Consider the following 27,202-nt stretch of genomic DNA (forward strand, 5'->3'; position numbering starts at 1 on the left):
CAGAGGGAGTTGGAGAGAGAATCTTAAGCAGGCTCCAGGCCCAGCCTGGAGCTCTAAGCAAGGCTGGATCCCATCACCCTGATATCATGACTTGAGTAGAAATCAAGAGTGGAACTCAACCAATTAAGTCACCCAGCTGCCCCTAACCCTTATCTTCCTTAAAATAAATAAATAAATAAATAAATAAATAAATAAATAAATAAATAAATAAATAAATAAATAAATAATAAATAAATAAAAAGATAAAGTGCCCATCAAAATGAAAATTAAGGGATCCCTGGGTGGCGCAGCGGTTTGGCGCCTGCCTTTGGCCCAGGGCGCGATCCTGGAGACCCGGGATCGAATCCCACATCAGGCTCCTGGTGCATGGAGCCTGCTTCTCCCTCCGCCTGTGTCTCTGCCTCTCTCTCTCTCTCTGTGACTATCATAAATAAATAAAAAAAAAAAAAAAAAAAAAAAAAAAAAAAAAAAAAAAAAAAAAAAAAAAAAAAAAAAAACAAAATGAAAATTAAATTACTGCAACAATTTCTCTCTGGTTTTTAAGAATTTGCTCTGCTTCCAACCACTGTTAGGTCTTCAGAAGCGGTCACCTTCATTCCTGGTGCCCATTTATTTCTGCCAACACTTCGAAAGATGGATTTAGGGATCCTCCTGTGCACCACCTTCCTGAAGTTCCTAAAGGTGAAGTATGCCCATGAAAATTTTCAAGCAACTGCACCATATCCACAAAGTTTAGAATTGCCAAGACCCCTGCAAGCAAAAATGCCAGGCGTATATTTTTAGCGCAACTAATCTGACCTGGAAGAAAAAGGTAAACCCCAGAACAGAACCAGAGTCTTCAGTTCAAGATCGCTGAGGTACCAGGCAATTCTTCCAGTTTGTCTCTTGTGGACTTAATGTCTATGGAAAATTGACTATGAAGAGGTTGGCTGGTGGTAAATAAAGTTTGAGATTATATTTAAAAGAACTATAATTTCTAGCGTTAGATTTATTTTTTTTTATGATAGGCACACAGTGAGAGAGAGACAGAGACACAGGCAGAGGGAGAAGCAGGCTCCATGCACCGGGAGCCGGACGTGGGACTCGATCCCGGGTCTCCAGGATCGCGCCCTGGGCCAAAGGCAGGCGCCAAACCGCTGCGCCACCCAGGGATCCCTACTGTTAGATTTAAAATGTGGGGAGAAAACAAAGTCTCATACAGGTTGGGGCATAATAATTGGTGCTTATACGTTGATGGGAGAATTTGAAATTCACACTCCATTTCACCTTAGCAGTTCTACTTTTGGGAGGTATCCTTAAGAAATAGTTAACTCAGTGTCCCTTCAGTCTTGGGGAAAACAAACCACAGCAAAATACGCCGACCACAGCGACCTTATTCCCTGACCGGGAATCGAACCCGGGCCGCGGCGGTGAAAGCGCCGAATCCTAGCCACTAGACCACCAGGGAGCTTATTGGCAAGTACCTATTTAAATACTTTCTGACAAAAGCTAGCCGGCGGCTGATCCCTAGAAGATCCCCCTGGGCCTGCCTTTCCCGCGCCGCCAGCCCTTTGAAACTATGTGCTCTAAAGCCATTCCCTCCTTTTATAAAAATATAAAAATTAAAATTTTTTAAAAATAAAAAGGAACAAAACAAAACAAAACAAAAAAAAAAGGAAAAAATCCCACAGGAAAGGTCCAGCGCGCGGCGGGACCGCAGCCGTGCCCGCAGCCCCGCCGGGTCCACACGTCCAGCCGCACCTCGGGGCTGCCCCGGAGACGCGCCTTTGCGGACACGAGGAGCCGCGAGGGCGCGGGAGGGAGGCGCCGGCGTGAGACCCCGGGGCCCCGCATCGCCCGGAGGACCCCGAGCGACGCGGCCACCGAGCCCCGCGAACGGAGACCGCCTCCAGGAAGGCTGGGCGGCCGGAGCTGGACCCCGGGTCTCCGCCACAACCTGCGGCCCCGCACGGTCAACCCACCTCCGCTGATGCTCCGCACGCTCGGGCCACCCCGCGCGCTCTCTGACGCCGGCCTTCCTCCCCGCCACACACCCGTTGTGTCGGAAAACCGCGCGGCTTCTCTCGTCAGCCCCGGTCCCGGAGCCACGCTGTCTTCCTGCGGTCGGTCTCTGGCAAACGGCTGTCCCGACACGGGCGGAGAGAAGGACTCCACTCGCGACCGCCGCTCCGCAAAGACTGCAGGGTTTGCGACCTTTAACCTGGGGACCGCCGGCTGGGCCGCCGCGGAGCCGAGTCCTGGGCGCTGCGCGTCACACGAGCCTCTCCCGGGCCCGCCTCGAGGGGCAGGACAGGGCCGGGCCCCCTCAGCGCCGCCGCTCCCGCCGGGTCGAGCCCCGCACCCCTGCGTGCGGCCGGCGGACCCGCTCCGGGCGGCGTCGATTCAAGGTGTCGCAGCCGGCGACGCGCAAATGCGCGGGGCGCGCGGACGCACCTCACCGCCCTCGCGACCCGCGCGGGCCCCCAGCCCCCTGCCGCCCTCGCGGCCCCGCGTCCTCCCCCGCGGGCGGTAACGTCCCGGCCGGCCGGAGCCGCCCAGACGCCCAGGCCGGAGGGCCCGGGAGGAGAGGGGCCGCCTCCCCGAGGTCCCGTCCAATATTAGGCTCCCGAAACGCTCTGGGAGAAACGGAAAGGGAGAGGTGGAGATAGAGCCGAGGGGAAGGAACAGCTGCAGGCGGTTTTCCTTCTCTAAACGCGGCGGAAGATGAAACCGGGGTCCCGTGGCTGCTGAAGGTGAGTGTCGTTCCCGTCTTGGGGGGAGGCTCGGCCTGGCGGTCAGTGAGGAACCCGCCCCTGTTCCATCTCTCCCTGGGCTTTCTGTGGATTCCAGGAATGCAACTGGGAAGTGTATCTTTAATGCACTTACTTGACGGAAGAGTACTTTAAAATATTCTAGCAAAGGAAATGGCTCCTGATGGGCTTTGAATGCAGACTTCCAGGTGTGGGGGAAACCCGAGAAAGCAGCTGCTATAGTTGAGAATCACACACACCCAGGAACTGCACTTCAGTCAGGTCAATTTGTCTCTTAGGCTGGGCCCATTTTATTTTAAGTGCACTGTTGGCTGAGTTTAAGATGAATTTAGGACATTCGTGATAATATTTTAATAGCTTTTAAATACACATTTTAAAAGTCACATAGCAAGCACATGAAGCCTGCCATTTTTACAAAAATGGGAAAGATGATATATAAATAAGAAAGCATCATAAAATGGCCTTTAAATATTGGTTGTTTCCACTAACTTTTTTTTTCCTTCAATAGATAACATCTAACTCCTCTTTCTACAAAATCTGACAATCACTGAGAGACCCAAAATTCGACTGTTTCCAAGCTACTCTTTACTAAACTTTTTCTTGGCATCTCCTCCTCATTTTTTCTAATACAGGAAAAGTCAATTCTTACTCAGCCTTCAACTTCAACCACACAATCAACTATAAATCCAGTAAGTTAGAGGCCCTCCCCGGGGCTTTTTCTCCCTACAAAGAACAGAAAATTCCAAGCCAAACGTTGTAATCCTAGTCATAAGTAACAGAAAATTTTGCTCTAGCCAAAGACATGACAAATGAACTTTTTTTTCCAAGAAAAATCTAGATTCATGGTTGAGTGTTGCAGACACTTTGTCTCTCCATCAGATGAAATAAGAGAAGTTAAGTGACAGAAGATCTTGACTTGTGTGGTAGCTACTTTGGTATGTACACATTTCAAAATTTATTAGGCTGGAAGACTTGAAGACTTACTATTAAGCTGTTTATTACTATAAACAAGACAGTGTGGCAGGAGGAGATATGTATATATAAACAGAACTGAAATGAGACACCTACACCTAAAATAGACCCACCTTCTCTGGTCAGATTATTTTCTAAAAAGAGACACTAAAGCAGTTCAACGGAGAAAGGAATATCATTTCAATAAACAGTATTGGAGCAACTAAATATCAACATCGTGACAATCCCTACTTCACAATATACATGAAAGCTAATCTGAGTTGGATCATAGACCAAATCATACACCCCTCAACTATAAAGTTTTAAAGAAAATACATGAGAATATCTTTATGAACTGTGGTAAGCAAAGTAAATATTACACAAATAAGTAAAAAGAAAAATGATGTTAGACTTTAAAAATATTAAAGTAACATTGGTCTGTTAGACTTTGACATATTTATACTTAAAATGATAAATATTAAAATTATAAAATAATTAAAATATTGAAAATGTCTTATCATTAAAAGATACCATTCAGTAAAAAGGCAAATCACAAACTGGGGAAAAATTTTCACAAAACATAGCTGACAAAGACCTTATCTCCAAAATTTTTATCTCCTATCAATATTAAAAACTGAAATGCCCATTTTTAAAAATAAGCAAAAGCTTAAACAGACACTTCAGAGAGAAAGATATACCAATGGCCAGTAAGCACATAAAAAAGTGCTCAATGTCATTAGTTGTTAGGGAAATATATATTAAAACTGCATTTAGATACCACTGTACCCAATAGCATGGCTGAAATTGTAGTCTGAAAACACCAAATCTTGGTGAAGATGTAGAACAACCAGAATTCTCACACATTTTCAGTGGGATTGTGTTATAACCTTTTTGGGTTATACTTGGTTTTACAGTTTCTTACACTGTTAAACATAAATTTATATAAACATCCCTTTATTCCCATCAATTCTTCACCTAGATATTCTTCCAAGATAACTGAAAACATATGTCTATACCAAAAATATTGTAACAATAATGTCAGTGTTTTTATTCATCATGGCCCAAACTAGAAACAACTCAAGTGTCCATGATCAGGACACTGGTAAACAAATTGTGGTATATCCATATAATGGAATTACTATTCAGCAATAGAAAGGCATGAACTTTTTATATACTCCACAATATGAATAAAACTCAGAGATATTACGCAAAATATAACCCCACACGTACTCCATTTACAAGAATTTCTAGGAGAAGCAAAACTAAGGCACAAAATACCGACATAATTTTAAAAAATAATGCAGAGGGTAATGACAATGAGGATGATGATTCTATTGACTGTGATATTATTGAGTAGCTACTAAATTCAGGCACAGCCAACAATGACAGAATGAAGTAGTTACTCTTATTAGCCCCTTTTTACAGAAGAAAGAATTGAGGCACATAAAGTTTAAGCTACTTCTCCAAGGCCACACAAGGGCAGAATCAGACTTACAAACCAGAACCTGTGCTCTTGAGCACAGACTGATCAGATCTTTCTTCTCAGTTTTAGGTATTTCTGGTGTTCTCAGATGTAGGGGTGAGAAGAGGAGAGAGAAGGAAAGAGAGCAAAACAAGGAGTGAGGGGGGGGATCGTGAGGGGGGATCCCTGGGTGGCACAGTGGTTTGGTGCCTGCCCTTGGCCCAGGGCGCGATCCTGGAGACCTGGGATCGAGTCCCACATCAGGCTCCCGGTGCATGGAGCCTGCTTCTCCCTCTGCCTGTGTGTCTCTGCCTCTCTCTCTCTCTCTCTCTCTCTCTCTCTCTCTCTCTCTGTGACTATCATAAATTAGTTTAAAAAAAAAAGGAGTGATGGATAGAAACACCACAAAAATCCTTAGTCAACAAAGAGCAGAGCAGGAAACTATTATGAATGTTTTTGCATCAAAGATTATAAAAATTTCTAGGAAGTTGGTGATCTGCAAGCAAGTCAAAGATTCTTAAGCCAAAGTGGTTAAGTATTGTGATGAGGTCAGGAAATGCATTATAAATTTTAAAGCTGACAACTAAAACATTGAAGCTTCTAGAAGAAAATGTAGAAAAGTATATTCACAATCTTGAGTAGGAGAGATATCTTAGAGTAAGATACCTGAACAAGAACAGAAAAAATAAAGAAATTAGATTTCATCAAAATTCAAAACTTCTGTTCATCAAAAATCACCATAAGTAAGAAGGCAATTCATAAAGTAGGAAAAGATATTTGCAATATTCTTATCTGAACATGACTCAAGAATTGAATGTATAGAGAACTTTTAGAAATCAATAATAAAAGCCAAAAATATTAAAAATTAGCAAATACCAGAATAGGCTTTCTTCACAAAAGATAATTTCTAAATGGGCAAAAGACATAAGAAAAGATGCTTATATCATTATTTATTAGGGAAGCACATATTAAAACTACAGTGAGATGCCTTTATCACTCACAAGAATCAAACTTTTAAAGAGGAAGAACACCAACTGCTGACAAGAATATAGAGGATATCTTGTTGCTGTTGACAAGGTAAAATTACACAGTCATTCTGGAAAAGTAGCAGTTTCTAATAAAGTTAAATATACACCTATCCCATGACCCAGCACAAAGTATATACTCAAAAAATGAATGCACATATATAAGGGCTTTATTCACAATAGCCAAAACTAGAAATTATCCAAGTATCCATCAACAGCAGTATGGTCACACACAGAAATAACACTCATCAAGAACACCATAATAATACATTCAATAGCCTGGATGTATCTCAAAAACATTGTTACATGAAAAAGAAAAGCCCGACACACACAAAAAGTATATTTACTTCTGTGAATTTCAAAATAGTCACCACTAACCTATGGAGATAGAAATCAGAACTGTTTATATTTAGTTATGTTTTTGTTGAACCATTTTAAAGTAAGTTATGATCATTGAACCTCGGCATGCAAATGACTTCATTGACTCCAATATTCCTTAATTCAGTCTTTCAACCTACTATAGACTGGAGTCAGCAAACCTTTTTTGTAAAGTGCCTGATTGTAAATATTTTAGGCTTTGTAGGCCATTTGGTCTGTTGAAACTGCTCAATTCTACCGTTGTAACACAAAAGCATGTGCCAAATGTCAAGAAAGATGCCAAGTGCTGCAGTGACTCGGATTCGAACCGAGGTTGTTGCTGCCACAACGCAGAGTATTAACCACTATACGATCACGGCGCACCATAAACCTGCTGGCATTTGGTGTGCCTCCTTTAATATTTTTGATGTGAAAATATCCACATTTAGATAAAGCTATACAAGATTTCCATCAGCCCAGAAACGTTAGTACAGCCTTTTGTACCTTTGTACCCTCACCACCATTTGTGGCCCAACATCAGGGTCTGCGGTGGCTCCCTAGTACTCTGCAATCAAGAGAAAAGGAGGAAACCCGACCGTGCACCAAGCTGGGGTCAGATATTGGGTCTTCCAGAACCCTGGCCCGTGTCTGAGCATGCGCAGAGCTACCCCAGAAGTTAAAGTACCGTCTGTGCTTCCATTTATGTAATGGTGTAGACATAACCGTTTTTCTTGTTGAGGTATTTCAAATGTTAATGGGATCTTCTTAGACACTATGACAGCGAGCATTTTATAAGTTTGCATTCAACTGTTGTGGCCAAGATTGCGAATCCAAGGGATCCCTGGGTGGCGCAGCGGTTTGGCGCCTGCCTTTGGCCCAGGGAGCAATCCTGGAGACCCTGGATCAAATCCCACGTCGGGCTCCCGGTGCATGGAGCCTGCTTCTCCCTCTGCCTCTGTGTGTCTGTGTGTGTCTGTGTGTGTGTGTGTGACTATCATAAAAAAAAAAATTGCGAATCCGACACTGATGCAAGTACATGAGGGTTTGTTAACCAACTCAAGCTTGGGTCCAAGTATACCCGACATAGCGGAGCAGGGACTTGGACCCTGAGGTGGGTTACAGCTGGGTTTTTATGGGCTGGTCTAGGGGTAAGGTGGGGTTTTGCAGTAAGGGTGGGGGTGTGAGAATCTCCAGTAAAGAGGTCTCACAAGCTCTTGCTTCCTTATTCCGATAAGGCGTGCTTTGTGATTTTGCCTGTAGCCGGGGTAAGGTAGAGTTCAGTACCTGGTCACAGTGGCCTGAGATGGCTTCCGAAGCTACAATGGCTGTACTTGTGCCAATGTTAAACTTGAATGGCCCTAATTTTCTCGGCCTCCACACAACAGGGTATTTTACAGTAAAATCTAACAAAACTTAAATTAGATGCCATTTTCTGGCTCTCCCACGCAATCTTTATACTAAGAGCACATATTGAAATCTAATTCACACTGAATACAACGCACAATCTTAAGCTTACAGCCCAATGAGTTTTTGGCCAATGCCAAATAACTGCTGTGACTTAAACCGCGGTCGTTTCTTCCACAAGACAGAATACTAACCACTGTACCACTAAAGCACATGGTAACTTCACTGATAATTGGTGTGTGACCTTTGATATTTTTGATGGAAAAACAATCACAATATTTTCTTGCTCTCTTGAACAACTGCAGGTTCTTGCACTTTTCCGTTTTTCAGGTCCTATCTGTCCCTACGCATTCTAATACAAAATTAAAAAAAAAATTCTCATTTCTCAGGATCTGGCCAGTGCCTCTCCACAAACCTCTTGGGAGGTCTCCTTGTCCTCAGCCTGCGTCCTGAAGGTTCCCTTTTGGCCCCGACTCTTTTTCTGCTCCCTCATACTGGCCCCATCCACCCTACTGAAGATGGATGGCAGTTGAATTCCGTGCTTAGAGCTTAAACCACACAGATGGTATACCATAAGCCCCTCTGTTGCCCAGCCCATGGAATAGTGCAGGCTTTGAAATCAATTGACCAAAATAAGACTTTTTGAAAAGAATGTCCCCTTTAAAATATATATATATATATATATTCTAGCTGTTGTCTGTATGTTCAGACTCTCAAACGCATTAATTCAGCAAGTCACTCATTGAGTGCCCTGGGCATTCAGCTTTTCTTGGGCCCCCTCCACTCAGGCTAGGGATTAGAGGAGTGGTGGGGTAGCAGCCCAGAGTGTCTGCGGAGGTTCTGGCTTCAGAGGTTGGTGAGGGGCAAGGCCAGCCGAGGCCATTTGGCTGCCCCAATTTCGGAATGACCCAATGCACTGGTTTCAAACGTGAGAAACAGCTTGATTTGTCACTCTAAGCTCTCAGGTTTTCCAAGGCTTTGGAGCCTGCCCAGACACACAGCAGCGATTGGTAGCCGGTTGCGTTTAGTGAGGGAGCACTCTCTATTACCACGAAGAGAAAACACACATTGTCTTGTCTTTGTGGTGCAATCGGTTAGCGCGTTTGGCTGTTAACTGAAAGGTTGGTGGTTCAAACCCACCCAGAGATGGAAGAAAGTGGGCCTTTTTACCTCGATTTGGTTATCGCGAATTTTCGCTGGCAGAGATGGCGAATTCAGAGATCGCGAATTCACGCTGGCAGAGAGCAAGATACCTTGCTTGCCTCCCTTCAAGTGATTCAATAGCCCGGCCCTTCTCAGGTTCCTATGACCTCCCAGACCTGCCAGGACACGGAAGTTCCTAGAAACAAGGGACAAAAGAGGCTTGAGGTAACCTGTTTCCAAGAGCGTTTGTCCTGGGAGGAAGGCTTGTTTCTTTGGGTTAGTAATAAACTTTATGTACCTCAATTTTTCAACTGTTGTAATAGCATCTTGCAGGGTGTGTCTGGATTTAGTAATCGCTCAATCAATAATGCTATCAGAATCATGAGCATTATCATCTTCTGCATTATTTTTGATGAAGGCATTTCCTTGTACCATTACTTAACCTTTTACATGTTATTTTTAAAAATAAGTTGATCTTAATGATAATCAGATAATCCTACAGTCATCATCCTTGTACCCATATTTTTTGCCCCTTATATAAGAATTTCTATAGGGTAGAGTCCTGTTAATGCAATTGCTCTGTCATTGGTTACAATATGTTTTTTAATGTTAATAATAAATCCTGATCCTGGAGATCCAGATCAAGTCCCACATCGGGCTCCCACCTCTATGCCAATTATATTACAATTTAACTTGTATTTAAATTTTTTTCATGTTATTTTACTAGAACAACACTGTTCTGTTTCCTTTCTCTTTATTTTCCTTTCTCTGTTTCCTTTCTCTTTTATTTTTTCAATTACATCCTGCTTAAGACAGTTTATTCATTCCATTCATTTCAGTTATGGTAGTGACAAAATTTAAAAAAAATCTTTCATAAATAAAAAGTGAATCAAGGTAAGAAAACATTAAGTTATCAATGGTAAAGGAACATAGATATGGCCAAATATGAAAGTGCTATTTCATGATGTTTGAAAAACATGATTTGGGCTTATTTTTACAGGACATCCTTCCTCCCCTTAGTCACTCTAGGAGCACACCCTCTTGCCCTAAGTCAAAAAGGGAGGTGCTCAGCTGTCCCTTCTACACTTTGAACACAAAAGGCACTGTCACTTTTTCCTGTGTGCCCCTCTAGGGAATTCCCTTGTTCAGACCAATAGGAAAAATCAAGGTGCCTAAACACTTCTGGTTGGCAGATATGATCACATCATCCCCAGAGCCATAGAGCCTGTTTCTGGGGAAGATTAAATTGTTTTTGTTTGCTCTTTCTCCTCTTCTTTTTTATTGCATTAATTCAGTGTTTTGTAGGCCTTACTTTTAATCTTCTTTTTCTCTTCAAAATCATGGAACTTGAGCAAGGAGGGAATGCAAATCTTGGTGAAATAATAATCAGTACAAACAAACTAAAACAGAAATAAATATCCAAATTTCAACACTGGCATGATGGACAAGCCCGAGGGCTCTGCAGGCAAACTGCCTGGCTCTGAGTGTTGACTCTCACCATCCCAGGGCTGGGGCCCTTGCAAAGTCAGCTCAGCCTTTCAGTGTGCAGGTGTTCTCATTTATTTCAGGGTTGTTATGTGGACTAGATAAATTATATACTATACAGCACTGGGGGACTTTATGCTAGTCACACAGTGAGGCACTGAGAAAGCTGTTAGTAGCATTATAATTAAGACTTAAAAAAAAAAAAAAAAGACTTTTGTTTCCATTTCTAACTGCACTACTGCTGGCTTTGAGCATTCCCCAGAATAAATGAGGAGTGTTAAATGGTTTGGTTGGCCTCTTCTCCTCCATATTAGTGACAAGCACCAGGAAAACTGGTTACTTGAAAATTTTAATGATGATTTAACTGACAGTGCAGATAGTATAGCAGGGAACTGGATCCAACTTCATGAAATCCTTGGATCTAGGACAGGCATGACAATTGTTCAGCTCATGGTAGACACTCTTTTACACATATTTCTAGGAAGAGCCTAAATATCTAGTCAGACTTAACCCAAATACTGTAAGAAAAGTCCAAGTGTGTACCAGTAATCTATTTTGTTGTTTTTAAGACATCAAAGTAGAAATATTTAATTTACCTAGAATTTGTAGATTTCCTCTTTCAGTGATGATAGAGTATCTGTAGCAAACCAACACATACACTGAAAAAAAGTAGATAAAAATCTGGTTTAAAGGAATTGTTTGAAGACTTTGGAAGGCTACCAGTGCAGCTAGGACAGAGCCAGAGAGAGGTTCATTGGAATGAAACTAATTTTCTGCCTTTTCCCCTCAGGGCATCAGCCTGGACAGGAACCAGAGACTGAGAAGTTGAGGAGAAGGCAGCTAGCTACTAAGAATCAGAAAAAATAGCAACACTTTAAATAATTCAAGGGGGGAAGTATAGATGGGGGGCTGGGAAGACTTGAGGAGCCAAGGTCCTATAGTGCACTGTGATATGAGCTGGATGATTGTGGTAAAGGTTTTGCCTTCATTAACTCTAAAAATAAAACTGCCAGTTATTTCACCAACAAATGATGAAGGTTGAGAATAGCAGAAAATTGCAGTCTACAAGCAAGCTATAACAAAACCATTGACACCACCACTACCACCCACTCCCTCCACCCCACCCCACCCCCACCCCCCACAACAAAGGAGCAGAAGAGTCTTTTATGAAGTAAAAGGGGAAAGAAATTGGGTGGCAGAAGGAAGCCTATCTTCCTCCAGTTGGGATAGTAAAGTAATATATACTCTTGTGAGATCTTTCCCTTCCTGTTGGGTCTGCAGTGTAGTTGGGTGTGACATCTCCCCCTGAAGAATCTCTCCACTCTGGGAGGTTGAAACTTGAAACTTCCAGTTTCTAATTTTCACACCCTTGGAGCATTTGCAAATTCAGCTGTATGCAGGGAAGAAGCTAGGAAGACAAGCAGAGTACGGCTGAAAGAGCAGTTTCAGTGGTACCCTGGTGCAGAGGAGATAGAAATAGAGATAGAAGTTCAGGACCCTCCAAAGAGAGGGTACCTCTCAGACAGCAGCCCTAAAGATCTACCGCCTAGGAATGTAGGCAAAACCAGATATAGACTGACACTTACAATCAATACAAACAAACCAAAACAGCTTAATCGTGAGATGGATTGAGGTGATCTGCTCCTATATAATCTCTCCCAAGAGATAACATTATCAAAACCCTCCATAGTTTTTCACACATCAGGCCTGTCATTCAGTCACATTTTCCAGGAGTATAAAGAAATAAGAGCAAGAGAAGGAAACAAACAAACAAAAAAAGGCAAACAATATAAACTGACTTATAACATGATTGAAGTATTGGACTTATCACATAGGAACACTAAAATATTTGTTTTAGGTGTTCAAGGACATAGACGACAAGATGAAAACTTACACTGGAGATTAGGAATCTATTGAAAACTAATGGAAATCCTAGAACAGAAATAAGTGATAACTAACTTTAAAAAGTAACATAGAGTTTTTTAACAGCGGTTTAGACCTAGTTGAAAAGGAATTAGTAATTTAAATATAAGAAGTATAAAAAAATATAAGAAGTATAAAATATCTAGTTAAAGTTGTATGAAGAAAAAAAAAAGTTGTATGAAGAGCTTTATAAAAGGAAGGGAACTTCAGGGAGAAGAGTTTTTAAAAAGTATATATCATGTGTTTTGGTTTTTAGTTTTAGTTTTCTTTTACATTTTTTAAAATTTAAATTCAATTTGCCAACATATAGTATAACATCTAGGGCTTATCCCATCAATATGTCATGTTTTAAAATTTTTTTAATTAATTATTTATTTATGATAGTCACAGAGAGAGAGGCAGAGACCCAGGCAGAGGGAGAAGCAGGCTCCATGCACCGGGAGCCCGATGTGGGACTCGATCCTGGACTCGAGCCAGGTCTCGAGCCGGGTCTCCAGGATGGTACCCTGGGCCAAAGGCAGGCGCCAAACCGCTGCACCACCCAGGGATCCCCAATATATCATGTTTTTAAAGGGCCAATGTACCTGTATTTCCATTAGGAGATGGAAATTGGGTTAAAATCAATCCTGAGCCTCGATGGCTCAGTTAAGTGTCTGCCTTCAGCTTAGATCATGGTCCCAGGGTACTGGGAGCGAGCCCCATGGCCCCCCTTCTGCTTCTCCCTCTCCTCCTCGCTGTGCCCTCTCTCGCTATCTCTCTCAAATAAATACATAAAATCTTTAAAAAAATAAAATAAGTTTTGTAAAATGTGATGGTCAATTAAAAAATAACTGATAAGCTATCAAGCCAAATGTACAAGAAATTCTATCAATTTCAAACAAGATTAAAAACAACAGAGCTGCATCCAAGCACATTTAAAACTGCTGAAAATCAAAGGCAAACAGAAAAGTCCTAGGAACATCTGGAAAACAGCAACTCATGTTATATTCATTATTAAAGGGCTAAAATATATAACTTTCAATCTACATTTTTAAAAAATTTTTACTTATTTACTCATGAGAAACAGAGGCAGAGACAGAGGCAGAGGGAGAAGCAGGCTCCATGCAGGGAGCCCAATGTGGGACACTATCCCAGGATCAAGGGATCACACCCTGAGCCAAAGGCAAGACACTCAACCACTGAGCCACCCAGGCGTCCCTCAATCTACATTTAATTCCTGATAAAATATCTTTCAAAGTGAAGATGAAATAAAGGCTCTTCATAGATAAGCAGAATATATTTAGAAAAGGAAATACAAAAGGTAGTTCTTCAGGCAGAAGTGATCCCAAGGGAAACATGGAAATAGAAGGAGGAATGAAGAGCAATGGATATGTTAACTACGTGAGCAAATCAAATAAACATTACTGTCTGAAGCAAAAACAATGATGTCTGTGTGATTTAAAAATATTTTGAAGTAAAACGAATGACAAAAAAACTCAAAAGGCAGGACGGTAAATGGAACGATTATCAGTAAAGTCCTGGTGTTGCCAAGTGAACTGGGGAGACCCCGGGGCCCATCCCAAAGGTGTCGCTGAAGGTTCTTGGTCTTGGCTCAAGAAAGCATTCAAGGATAGACGTGCAACACAGCAGATGAGTAACACAAGCAGGAAAGTTTATTAAAGTGAAAAATACACTCTCCAGATAAAGCAGGTAAGCTGGAGAGACAGGAAGGAGAAAGAGGGAGAGGGTACCGCCTATGCCCCCTGGGGGTTGGGTTTCTATCTTTTATTGACAGTAGTTTACTAATGGATGGAATATGCATTACTTGAGGTGGGGATTTGATTTCTTAGAAGCAGGATTTCTCACCTTTTTGTCCTTATTTGGTCAGGGATTTCCTGTCATGGCACCCACCATCTTGGACCTGTCTGGTTTGATCCAGCTTCTGTGGCTTGCTACCAGGACTGGCCTCTGACTTTCCTGATAGCTGCCCATCACTTATTCTTTGCTAGCTTCCCAGTATCCTGTTAGAACCAAACTAACTAGCTACTCTAACACTAACATAGTCTAGAAAGTATGAAAGTTCTAGTTTATACTGGAGTCTTTTGTTTGGATTTTACAGAATACATTAAAGTAAAAAAAAAAATGTATCAGGAGGAAACTAAAAGCTGAACAATTATTTTTGTGTAATTTCAACAGTTTAAAAAATATAGTCTTGTTTTTATGCTAACATTATGTTATTGTGATATAATTTACAAACAATGCACCTATATAAAGTGTACAATTTGATTAATCTCAACAAATGTATACACCCTTGTGACCATTAGCCAGACCAAAGTTCATAGAATATCAACTCAGGAAGTTCCCTGAGTTGTAAGTTACTCATGTAAGTTCCCAAAATACCTCAAAGACGCTACCACTTTTCCGATTTCTGTGGCTACAACTTAGTTCTGCCTGCTCTGACTTTATGTAACTGGAATCATTAGGCAGCAATAAAAACTTTCAAAATTAGATTTTCCAGACTACCGTTCTTCATCTTCTTCCAAATCTTTTGAAGGATGTGTGGAGATGGCCATGGTCACACCAACACGTTTTACTACTGGTCTATCCAAGCCTGACAGCAGAGCCATGGAAACAGTTAACCAGGGCATTCCACCCAAGTCTTAGGCTCTTAAACCCTAGATGAAAATCTGTCAGTAAGTAGTATGCTGCAGCCAACTAGCACTAGCTCTCAAAGTTGGCAGTTCAAATTCACAGGAATTGGTCATTATTACAAATTAAAGTATTTCAACTTACAATTAAATAAATTATATCAAAAGCAAAATAACAAATACCCAAAATACATCACTTCCTAGTTATTTTACATTTTACTGCTATCTATGCTCCTGAAATTACTTATGTGTACTATATTTTTTAAAATTGTGTTTAAATATGCCACAGTTAGTTGGTTACAAAAATAATGTTGCTATGAACATGGGTATACAAATATCTCTGAGCTCCTCCTTTCAATTATTTTGAGTATATACCCAGAAATAGAATTGCTGGATTATACAGTAATTCTATTTTTAATTTTTTGAGGAACTACTATACAGTTTTCCATATGGGCCGCACCATTTTACATTCCCAACAGTGCACATTTATTCCAGTTTCTCCACACTCCTAAAAACACTTGTTATTTTGTCATTTTGGTTTTTTAAATAGTTACCATCCTAATGGACATAAGGTGATACCTCTATTATATTTATATGGTGGAAATACTATATCATATATGTATAAATACTTTATCATATCCCAACTCGATTCAGTGATGTCTCATTGGTGACAGTATTTACTTCACAGAGATAAGCAAATGCTACAAATCAGAATTTTATCCCCGAGAGTACTTGTTGTTAAACACTTACCAGCACACCAGTGAAATAGAGGCTTAGGAAGTGGGAAACAAGGGTTTTATGTTTGTGATTCTCTTCACACTCTCAGCTGCTGTAACCAAATTGCTGCTTGTACTTGCCATCCATCCCTTCCATCAGCTGGATTTTACTGGACTCTGTCACAGGCCACTTTCAATAGCTTTTTGGCAACTGTTGAGACCTGAGTGAAAGAATAAAGAAATCTATTAGATTTATAAATCAGCACCACATTGAGTATCCATATTCAAAGAAATAAAGTATTTTAAGGACTTTGATAAAGTGGAAGGTAATTTGGAGAGCCAGAATGTAACGCAAAACAGACCTTAGAGTATAATGTTGATAGAATTTTTTTTTTTTTTGAGGAATACAAAAACATCTACAAGTTGGGTGAAGTAGGGTGTCAAGAATCACTAGAGGCTTTGAGGTACCTGGGTGGCTAAATTGGTTAAGTGACCGACTCTTGATTCCGGCAATAGTGATCTCAGGGTCACAATCTCAGGGTCATGATTTTGCATCCCACATCAGGCTCTATAGAGCCTGCTTAAGATTCTCTCTCTCTCTCTCTCTCTCTCTCTCTCTCTCCCCCTGCCTCTCCCCTACCCCCCTAAAAAAAGAATCACTAAAGCCTTTAAAAATTCATGAAGGAAAAGTCAGAAAAATTGTTTTTATTGCAACTACCTTCAAGAAAATGAAAGTGTTGAGAAAATATTATTTTGATATTTTCTGTACAAAAGCAAGATTGAACAAGGAGAATATGTTTAGATTTTTCTTTAGAAATTGACAGGCTCACTCAGTTGGTAGAGTGTGTGACTCTTGATCTCATGGTTATGTTTGAGTCCCACACTCAGTGTAGAGACTGCTTTAAAAAAATTGATTGGTAGTTATCAATAAAAGAGTACTCAGGTAGGTGGACACTTGACGGGATGAGCACTGGGTGTTTTTCTGTATGTTGGTAAATTGAACACCAATAAAAATTAATTAAAAAAAAAAAAAGAGTACTCAGGTATTAAAACTGACTGGTAAGAGAGGTGGTCTCCATTGATAGAGACAACCAGGCAGAAACAGGCAGCCTTGCATTGCATGAGGCAGGCCCTCAGAAGGCAGGACTTTCTCAGATGCTGTAGCTACCAACATTCTAATCCTGTGATCACAACTTGATACATGGAACCCTGAGTCCTTCCCGTAGCACTATTGTTGATGTCCCAGTGACTTCGGATTTGAGCTCTGGCATCTCAAACTTTGTTTATGCCTTCATGACTACTTGTGGATGCTAAAAAGGCTTTCTTATTTCTGAGGGGACACTCCCAGGAAACTTTATCTCAACTATAATAATCAAACAGACTCAACCCTTGGGGCACCTGGGTGGCTCAGTCAATTAAGCAACTGACTTGAATTCAGCTCAGGTCATGAGCTCAAGGTCATTAGACTGAGGCCCATGTTGGGCTCTGTGCTCTGCATGGAGTCTGTTTGAGATTCTCTCTTGCCCCCACCCCATCCCTCTGCCCTCTCTCCCTCTCCCTCTGTCTGTCCCCCTCTCTCTTAAAAAAAAGTACTCAACTCTTACTCCACTTTAAAGCCTATTTGAGGGATCCCTGGGTGGCGCAGCGGTTTGGCGCCTGCCTTTGGCCCAGGGCGCGATCCTGGAGACCCGGGATCGAATCCCACATCGGGCTCCCGGTGCATGGAGCCTGCTTCTCCCTCTGCCTGTGTCTCTGCCTCTCTCTCTCTCTGTGACTATCATAAATAAATAAAAATTTTAAAAAAAATGTTTAAGAAAAAAAAAAGCCTATTTGATTTCACTTGTTTATTTCATTGTTTGCTTGTTTGTTTTTCCTAAAATACCTCTGGATTCTCCTCAAAGCACCATCTCCCCCTATTTGCTATATCCTTCCTCCAACCCTATGGGTCATCAGAGTCCTCATGGCTGAGGAGGAACTCTTCAAGGGGCACATTATAGGTTTCATCCTTTACCTCCTGGTAGGTCCTCCCTCTCCCTTCCTTTTTGCTCCTATGAGATCCTCTTTAGTAATCCAACTCTATAAACATAATTTTGTTTTGATTCCTGTAGGTAGCTTTGGAAGAAAACTTGGCCATTGTGGAGACCCAGACACATTTCTCTTCCACCTTTCCTTTTAAAGGAGGCAGTAAGAGGGTTCTTCATGAGAAAATGCTCCAACTAAAAGCTGGGATGCAGCAGCCGCTAGAGAAGGGACCTGCTGAGAGGAGAGTGGATGAGCAGCAGACTCAGCCTGAAGAGGCAGGATCCTCCTCTGTGTCCCACAGTGGGTAAGAGACTCTCTGTTTAGACTTCCATTGTCAGAATTAAATCATTGCTCACACAGCAGCTTTCAGAGTTTTCATCCAGGCTCTGTAGTTAAATTACAGAGCTTTCTCATAAGACCTTCCTGGAAATTCTTTAGAGGAAAGCCTATAGTGTTTTTGTTATCTGTTACTTTATATTATTCAGAGAAATTTTGTTTTATTCTGAATAACAATGCATATATCATCAAATATATCATTTTGTTGCATGTTTGGGATTTCATGGAAATCTTCCAGTCATGACCATAATGTCTCTTTTCTGTATTGATGGAAGCACCTAAGAATCTCCTGTTACCCCAGGAGATTTCAGGCAGTCAGATTGTCCCTGGTTTCTGGAATGGCAATTTTGATAAGCTCAGTTCTTAAAATAAGCTTACAAAATTGCCACATAATAACCTGTTGGTTAGATTTGTCAGTGTTTTTAATGGCTATTTGTTTACAACTTTTTGAAGGTATTACAATAATATGGAGTTAATCCAGTGTATATTTGCCTGTGAATGCCAGTTACTGACATACTAAATCATAACTAACATGCTTAGGGGTTGAAACACAGCTCTGAAGGTGATAAAAGTTCTGCTCATGCTCCATTGGGTTCACTGTCAAGAAGTACCACTTAAATTTCACTGACCCAGAGAAGAATGTTAGAGCTAAAATAATCTTAGAGTCAGTTCATCTTATTTCCTCATTTCAGACCAGAGAACATTCAGTCCCAAAGATATGGTCCCTTGATCAAAGGCAGCCTTTGGCAAAAGTGATATTAGAATCTTGAACTCTTAATTCACAAAGCCTATACCCACTTTGTCAAATACATGTTAAAAATCTATAATCACATGATTACTCTCAAAAAACAAAAGACTTTATTTTTAGAGCAGTTTTAAAATCAGAGCAAAATTGAGTGGAAACTACAAAGAGTTTCCATAAATCCCCTGTCCCAGCACATTCATAGCCTCTGCCTCCACTGTCAACATGCTGTACCAGAGTGATATATTTGTTACAATCAATTGAATGGACATCAACATCATTATCGCTCAAAGCTCATAGTTTACATTAGGATTCATTCTTAGTGGTGTATATTCTTTTGTACTTCTGACAAAAATATATGATATATATGACATATGATATATAATAGGTATTCACCATTATAGTAACATATGGAATGGCTCTTCATTGCCCTAAAAAATGCTCTGGGGCACCTGGGTGACTCAGCTGGTTGAGCGACTGCCTTCAGCTCAAGTCATGATCTCAGAATCCTGGGATCGAGTCCCGAGTTGGGAATCCCTGTTCAGTGGGGAGTCTGCTTCTCCCTCTCCCTCTGCTCCTCCACTTGCTCTCTTTCTCTCTCAAATAAATAAATAAAATCTTTAAAAAATTGCTCTGTGCTCTTCCTACTCATGTCTCCTTTCCTTCTAATCCCTGGCAATCACTGATCTTTTTGCTATCTGCATAACTTTGCCTTATATAGTTGCAATAGTCAGGGTACACTATGTAGCTTTTTCAGATTAGTTTCTCTCATTTAGTAATATACATTTAAGGTTCCTTCATGTCTTCTCAGTTTGATTGCTCCTTTCTCTTTAGTATTCAATAATATTACATTTTCTGGATATACCAGTTTATTTATAAATTCATCTACTGAAGGACATCTTCGTTGCTGCCAAGTTTTGGCAATTTTGAATAAAGCTGCTATAAGCATTGTATGCATATTTTTATGCAGACATAAATTTTCAGCTCATTTGAGTAAATAGTGAGGAGCACAATTGCTGGATCGTATGGTAAGAGTATATTTAGTATGGTAGGAAATGGCAAAATTATGTTCCAAAGTGGCTGTAACATTCTGCATTCCCACCAATGAATGAGAGGATCTGTTGCTCCACATCCTCAGTAGTATTTGGTGTTATCAATGTTCTAGATTTTTATCATTCTAATATGTAGTGGTATCTCATTGTTGTTTTAATTTGCAATTCCATAATGAACTATGATTCTGAGCATCTTTTCATACACTTATTTGCCATTTGTGTATCTTATTTGATATCTGCTTAAGTCTTTTGCCCATTATTTGATTGATTGTTCATTTTCTTTTTTTTAAGATTTTATTTATTTACTTGAGAGAGAGAGAGAGAACAGGTTGGGGGAGGAGCCGAAGGAGAAGGAGAAGCAGACTCCCTGCTGCGCCGGGAGCCTAAGACAGGGCTCGATCCCAGGGCCCTGAGATGATGACCTAGCTGAAGGCAGAATCTTAACCTACTGAGCCACCCAGGCACCCCGTTAATTTTCTAATTGTTGAGTTTGAGGAGTTCTTTGTATATTTTTTATAATGGTCCTTTATCAGATATGTGTTTTGCAAATATTTTCTCCATGTCTGTGATTTGTCTTCTTGTTCTCTTGACTATGTTTTTTGCAGAGTAAAAGTTTTTAATTATAATCAAGTCCAGATTATTATTTCTTTTATTGGTTGTGCTTTTGGTATTTGTATCTAAAGAGTTGTCACCAAACTCAGGATCATTTAGACTTTCTGCTTTGTTGTCTTCTAGGAGGTTTATATTACATATTTTACATTTAGGTCTATGATGTATTTTGAGCTAAGTTTTGTCTAGGTTTTTTGTTTTTTGGTGTTTTTTGTTTTTTTTTTTTTTTGCATGTGGATGTTCGGTTGCCAGCATCATTTGTTGAAAGACGGTTTTTTCCTCCATTGTGTTGCCTTTGCTCCTTTGTCAAAGATCAGTCAACTATATTTTTATGAGTCTGTTTCATGTTTTAATGGGCTGTCTATTCTGTTCCATTGGTTTTGTTCAATTCTTTCACCAATATCACACTTTCTGGATTACTGATAGCTTTGTAGTAAGTCTTGAAGTCAGTAGTGTCAGTCCTTCGACTTTGTTCTTCTTTTGGGTTATTCTGCTTCTTTTGCCTCTCCATATAAACCTTAGAATTGGTTTGTTAGTAACCATAAAAATAACTTGCTGGGATTTTGATTGGAATTGTTTTGAATCTTTGGATGAAGTTGGGAAGACCTGCCATCTTGATAATATTGAATCTTCCCATCCATCAACATGAAATATTTATTTATTTAATTCCGTTTGATTTCCTTTCATCATAGTTTTGTTTTCTTTATATAGATCTTGTACATATTTTGCTAGATTTTTACATAAGTATGCCATTTGGGAGATATTAATGTAAATGATATTGTTTTCAATTTTAAATTCCATTGCTGGTATGTAGAAAAGCAACTGATTTTTGTACATTAACCTTGTATTCTGCAACCTGACTTTAATCACTTTCTAGTTGCAAGAGTTTTTTGTCAATCCTTTCAGATTTTCTATGTAGACAGTTGTGTCATTTGCAAACGAAGATGGTTTTATTTCTTCCTTTCCAATCTATAAACCTTATATAGTTCCTTTGTGTGTGTGTGTGTGTGTCTTATTGCATTATCTGGGACTTCCAATACAAGGTTTAAAAGGAGTAGTGAGAGGGGACACTCTTACCTTGTTTCTGATTTGGGTGGAAAACTTCTAGTTCCTTACCACTAATTATGATACTAGCTGTATGTTTTTTGTAAATATTCTTTATCAAGTTGAGGAAATTTTCCCCTGTATTTCTAGTTTGCCAAAGGTTTTTGTTTGTTTGTTTGTTTGTTTGTTTGTTTGTTTTTGTTTTGTTTTAGTGATCATGTGATCATGTGATTTTTTTCTTCAGTAGCCTGTTGATGTGCTCAATTACATTAGTTAATTTTCAAATACTGAAATCAGCTCTGTATATCTGGAAAAAAATCTCACTTGGTGTGTTGTATAATTCATCTTATACATTGTTGGATTCAATTTACTAATGTTTTACTGAAGATTTTTGTATCTGTGCTCATGAGAGATATTGTTCTGTAAGGTTTTCTTTTTCTTTGTCTGGTTTTGATATTAGGATAATGTTAACCTCAGAATAAGTTGGAAAGTATCTCCTCTGCTTCTATCTTCTGTAGAAAGACTGTAGAGAATTATTTTCTTAAAGGTTTGGTAGAATTTACTGTGAGCTCATTTGGGCCTGGTGCTTTCTGTTTTGGAAGGTTCTTAATTATTTTCTTAAATATTTATTTATTTATTTATTTATTTATTTATTTATTTATTTATTTAAATAGGCTCCATACCCAGCATGGAGCCCAATGCAAGGCTTGAACTCACAACACTGAGATCAAGACCTGAGCTGAAATCAAGAGTTGGATGCCTGAGCCCTGGAGGCACCCAGGGAAGGTTATTAATTATTGATTCAGTGTTTCTAATAGGCGTAGGTCTATTCAGATTGTTTATTTCTTCTTGCGTGTACCTTGGCAGATTGTGTTTTTCAAGTAACTGGACCATTTTATCTAGGCTATCAAATTTGTGGGTATAGAGTTGTTCATAGCATTTCTTTATCATCCTTTTATTGTCCATCAGCTCTATGTGATCCCCACTTTTATTTCTGGTATTAGTAATCTGTGTCTTCTCTCTCTTTTTCTTAGTCTGGCTAGAAGCTTATTGATTTTATTGATCTTTTCAAATAACCATATTTTAAAAATAGAATTACCTTAAAAAAATTTTTAGAGAGAAAAGAGCATGTATGAGTAGGGGATGAGGAGAAGGGCAGACGGAAAGAGAGAGAAAATCTGAAGCAGATTCCACACTCAGCATGGAGTCCAATGCAGGGCTCAATATCATGACTCTGAGATCATGATCTGAGCCAAAATCAAGAGTCAGATACTTAATTGACTGAGCCACCCAGGCACCCCTACCTAAATACATTTTAACTGTCATTGTGATAAATATTATCTATTATTGGGAAACTGGCTGAGGATAAATAATAGACCTTATAGAATCCAGAATGATAAATGTATTCCAGTAAAAGGCCTTGTTTTAAAAGTAAAATAGCCTTGTTTATCTCAGAGACCCCTGAAACTCAGAGCAAGAGGATACTAATGGTACTGATAAAGAATATTAGAATGAGAACTTGGAGCCAACATTTTTTTTAAAGATTTTATTTATTTATTCACGATAGTCACACGCAGAGAGAGAGGCAGAGACATAGGCAGAAGCAGGCTCCATGCAGGGAGCCCGATGTGGGATTCGATCCCAGGTCTCCAGGATCGTACCCTGGGCCAAAGACAGGCACTAAACTGCTGCGCCACCCAAGGATCCCTAGAGCCAACATTTTTAATAATGGTTCTTCCACCAACTAATGATGGGAGCTCAGGTGTATTTCTCCCTATTCCAGGTTTATTGAGATATTATTGATGTATCTCAGATGTATTTCTTGCTCTCTGTGGGTCTCAGTGTCTTCATCTATAAAATAGGATGAGGCCTCTTCCTGCACTAGTATTTTCTACATCTTGTTGGACTGGGACGTTAAAAGGTCTATTAACTTAGTAATTGCAGCCAGGACTAAGCCCTGTCCCCTAGTGTATGTCTATGGTCCTGTGTGCATGTATGCATGTATGTGTATTTTGCAAGGAACACTGTGCCAGCATTATATCCTGAGATCTCAGATCTGAAGGAGCAGATGGAGGGGAGCATCTTTTTGGCTCGGAAAAGAGAGTGAGAAAAAGGGGAGAGGTGCTGGGGGTGTTGGGTAGCCAAAGTTGGGGTGTGAATGAGAAAGTTAGAGGTAATTGAGTGTCAGAAAATCTAGAAATAGCAAGATTGAAACCATTATATCACTAAAATATTAATTAGAGTTTATTGTACACATAAAAATAGTTTACACCTGGGAGCTCTCAAACTGACAGTGAAATGAGGCTCAAAGGTATATTGTTATAAGATAGCTTATATAGTGAGAATGCAGAGGTTGTTTATTATTTTCAGTGATTGATTATATCATTTGAGTTTTCCTAATGATTGAGGATTGGTTTAAAGGCCTTGGTTTATTTGGGGGAACATGCCAATTTGGGGGAACAATCTGAATTTCATCTATGATTTTCAGAGGCATATGCAAGAAGTGGCCCAAGATAATATTTACTTTTTTGGAAGAATAAGCTAAGTTAAGTTTAGATTCAGTGATTTTCCTAATAGCATAACCAAAAGTATCATTTTCATTATCTATTTTAAAATCTGTGTTGTTATATACAGAAACCCAGTCTCCATCATCTGAGTCAAACCAAAGTGTGTGATTATAGAGTGAGTCTAAAACATGCCCTAAATTAGGTCCAGTATCATTGAAGGTTTTCTATGCAAAGGGACAGATTCCCAGCAATGACATATGCAGTGGTTATGGGCCATCCTATAGCTTCCAAGCTTCCTCCCAGTGCCAGATTAATTGGCCATAAGTGTTAGTTAACATAGTCAACAAATAGATACCAAATATTTTTGTAAAGCCATTTTCCTGTCATCTAAGCATGTATAGAAGCTAGTTCTAATATTAACTGAGAGTCTTCCTGAACATGTAAGTGGGTACATAATCAATAATCATTTTGATTAGTAGAGTATGCCTTGAGTGGTAGGCCTTAGTGGGTAGAGAAAATCCCTAACAGAATAAGGAACATGATTGTGAATGTTTTGTGTTAGCTTGTAAAGCAGTAATATTACAATAATTGTTATAAAAATAAGTCCTGGAAAAAGGGATCCAGCAGAATCTTTTTCTGTGATCTTAGGTATAAACTATCTACTTTGCCTTGTTGTGTGCCTCAAGGGAAGTTTTGTTTGTTTGTTTTTCCTTGAAATCCTTAATTTTAAGTTAGCCATAGGGTAACAAGTCCAAAAATTGAGAACCAGGAGGCATGGTTCCAAAGTTCAATCAATACCCTATAGTTTAACTGCTGTGTGAAAAAAACAGAACCTGGTAGAGCCCTTTTCATCAAGGTATAAGTGTTATTTTTCATTGATATCTCTTTCAGAACACTCTGTTTCCAGGTTCCAGTGTATGAAGTATAAACTTTTCATCAGGCAGAGGGCTCCTAAAAGCTTCCTTGACTTGTTGAATATGTTTTTGAATACAGCATCCATACTTTAAAGTACTGGGTCATGGAGCGCCCGGCTGGTTCAGTCGGTTAAGTGTCTGCCTTTGGCTAGGATCATGATCCCAGGGTCCTGGGATTGAGCCCCCACGTTTGGTCCTCTGCTCAGTAGGGAGCTTGCTTCTATCTCTCTCTCTGCCCGCAGCTCCCTCTGCTTGTGCTCTCTTACATGCTTGAGCTCTTTCAAATAAATAAGTAAAATCTTTTAAAAATAAAAAAAATTTAAATTAAGTATTGGGTCATATTAGAATTTACAAGGGCAGAATATGCATGGGGTTCTATCATCAAAGGTATGGGTTGCCTAGTGATAAATTCATAAGGTATTAATTTATGTTTCCCAAAAGGTGTTGACTTCATTGTCATAAGGGCTAAGGGTAACACTTTAGGCCAAGGTACTCCTGTGGTTTCAGTCAATTTTTCCAGTTTTAATCTTAGAATATCATGGGTACATTCAACCTCCCCTAAAGACTGAGGATGATGGAGACAACGATAGTGCCATAATGTTTGAATAACCTTGTTTAGTTGTTTAATAACCTGTCCAGGGAAAATAAGTCATTTATCATTTGAAATTTCATTTGAGATTCTCCTGAATAGAAAAACATTTTCTAATCATTTCTCTGCTACTGTAGTGTCATCAGCTTGCCCACATAGGAATGCTTCTATCCATCTAGAAAAAAAGATATACTACTACAAGTACATATTGGTAGCCCATAGAAGGAGACAATTGAAAAAGTATAATTGTTCAAATTATTGAAAATGTTCAAATGGTCCAGGTAGTAGGAGAGCAGCCCCTGGGGTTAGTTTAATGGTTTTACCCAGGTTAAATATTGATTTAAATTTGTCATGCTGGTTTAGAACAATTACTCATGATATTTTTTCATAATTCAAGACATTTAGCCAATTCCATGGTGGGTAGTCACTTGAAGCATTCGCAAGAGTGGCAATTGAAGGATTTGGGAAGCACCAGCCAGTCATATGTGCCCTTCAGAGTTCTCTTTTTATGATAAATTTGTATCCTTCCTGGTGCATTCAGTATTTTGTCTATTACACAAATCATCTTAAGTAATCTGATTGGATTTACAGTAGACCATCGGTTATGGAAATTCAGGAAAATGGCTTTACCAAAAGGTTTAGTATCTATCCCTTGGCCATCTTACGGAGTTATTTTAAGTTTTGGTACATTGGGAATCTCTTGAGTAGGAGCCTTAGCATGGAATTTAGCCATTGCATTTCCCTGGCATTCAGGGTCTGATAGGAGGGTATGAGCCTCAATTTCTATGACAGCAACTTATGAGGGTGATAATAATGTAGAGAGGAGGTCAGCAACCAGAGTTCTTATTTTATAGGTGTACCACTTGATGCTGAAAATCTTTCTTTCCAGGGGCACCTGGCCGGCTCGGTGTTAGGGCATATGACTCTTGATCTCAGGGTTGTGGGTTTGAGCCCCACGGTAGGTGTAGAGATTACTTGGAAGGAAAAAAGATTGTTTCCAGAGCATACCAAAGTCATGAACTACTCAGAAGGCATACCTGCTATTGGTGTAAATAGTTGCGGTTTTTTCTTTTGTCAATTTACAGGCTCCAGTGAGAGCCACCAACTCTGCAGGTTGGGTTGAATTAAGTAAAGAAAAGTCTCCTCTTCCTAATAACTCATGTTATGTAGTGACAGCATGTTTAGCTTGATATTTTCCTTCAGAATTTTTGGCATAGGAGACAACAATGCAGAGTACTAAATCCGGATTGACTAATAGGGTTTCTCGTAAATCTAATCTAGGAATTTGATTTGGGGAGACCAAGTCAACAGTTATGAGTCTCTCCTTTGTTGGGTAAGGATAGGAGGGTAGCAGCATTTAAAGAGTTGCAGGAATCAGGCTCCCTGCTCATTGGGGAGCTTGCTTCTCCTTCTCCCTCTGCCACTCCCTGTGCTCATTCTCTAAAATAAATATTTAAATTTTAAAAAGAGAGAGAGTTGCAAGGAAGAACACTGAGGAGACAAGAGTAGAATCTCACAAAATGTTGTCTACTAGCTGAGAAATG

General features: G+C 39.9%; 2 protein-coding genes and 2 non-coding genes across 7 annotated transcripts in view; 2 read left to right on the forward strand and 2 right to left on the reverse strand.

Annotated features, from left to right (window-relative positions):
- The window catches only part of FCGR1A (Fc gamma receptor Ia), a 28,351-nt gene extending 26,257 nt beyond the window's left edge, over positions 1–2,094 (reverse strand). For both annotated transcript variants that reach the window (XM_072766672.1, XM_025982978.2), the window contains exon 1: positions 1,962–2,094. The gene's annotated coding sequence lies outside the window, so the exon portion shown is untranslated. The remainder of the gene's footprint in view (positions 1–1,961) is intronic.
- TRNAE-UUC (transfer RNA glutamic acid (anticodon UUC)) lies at positions 1,376–1,447 on the reverse strand. The gene has a single exon. It is a non-coding gene; the product is annotated as a tRNA-Glu (tRNA).
- Positions 2,095–2,607: 513 nt separating the features above from the next.
- LOC112907679 (NBPF family member NBPF6-like protein) overlaps positions 2,608–27,202 on the forward strand; it is a 37,730-nt gene continuing 13,135 nt past the window's right edge. For 2 of the 3 annotated variants that reach the window (XM_072766675.1, XM_025982980.2), the window contains exons 1-2: positions 2,622–2,732; positions 17,952–18,169. In XM_072766675.1, coding sequence (XP_072622776.1) covers positions 18,051–18,169 — 119 coding nt within the window. In that variant the 5' untranslated portion in view covers positions 2,622–2,732; positions 17,952–18,050. Of the gene's footprint in view, positions 2,733–17,951; positions 18,170–27,202 lie in introns of all 3 variants that reach the window. The other variant, XM_072766674.1, reaches the window with a different exon arrangement.
- On the forward strand, positions 9,025–9,098 carry TRNAN-GUU (transfer RNA asparagine (anticodon GUU)). Its single transcript has one exon. It is a non-coding gene; the product is annotated as a tRNA-Asn (tRNA).

This window comes from Vulpes vulpes, chromosome 8, assembly GCF_048418805.1.
Source record: "Vulpes vulpes isolate BD-2025 chromosome 8, VulVul3, whole genome shotgun sequence".
Lineage (NCBI taxonomy): Eukaryota > Metazoa > Chordata > Mammalia > Carnivora > Canidae > Vulpes > Vulpes vulpes.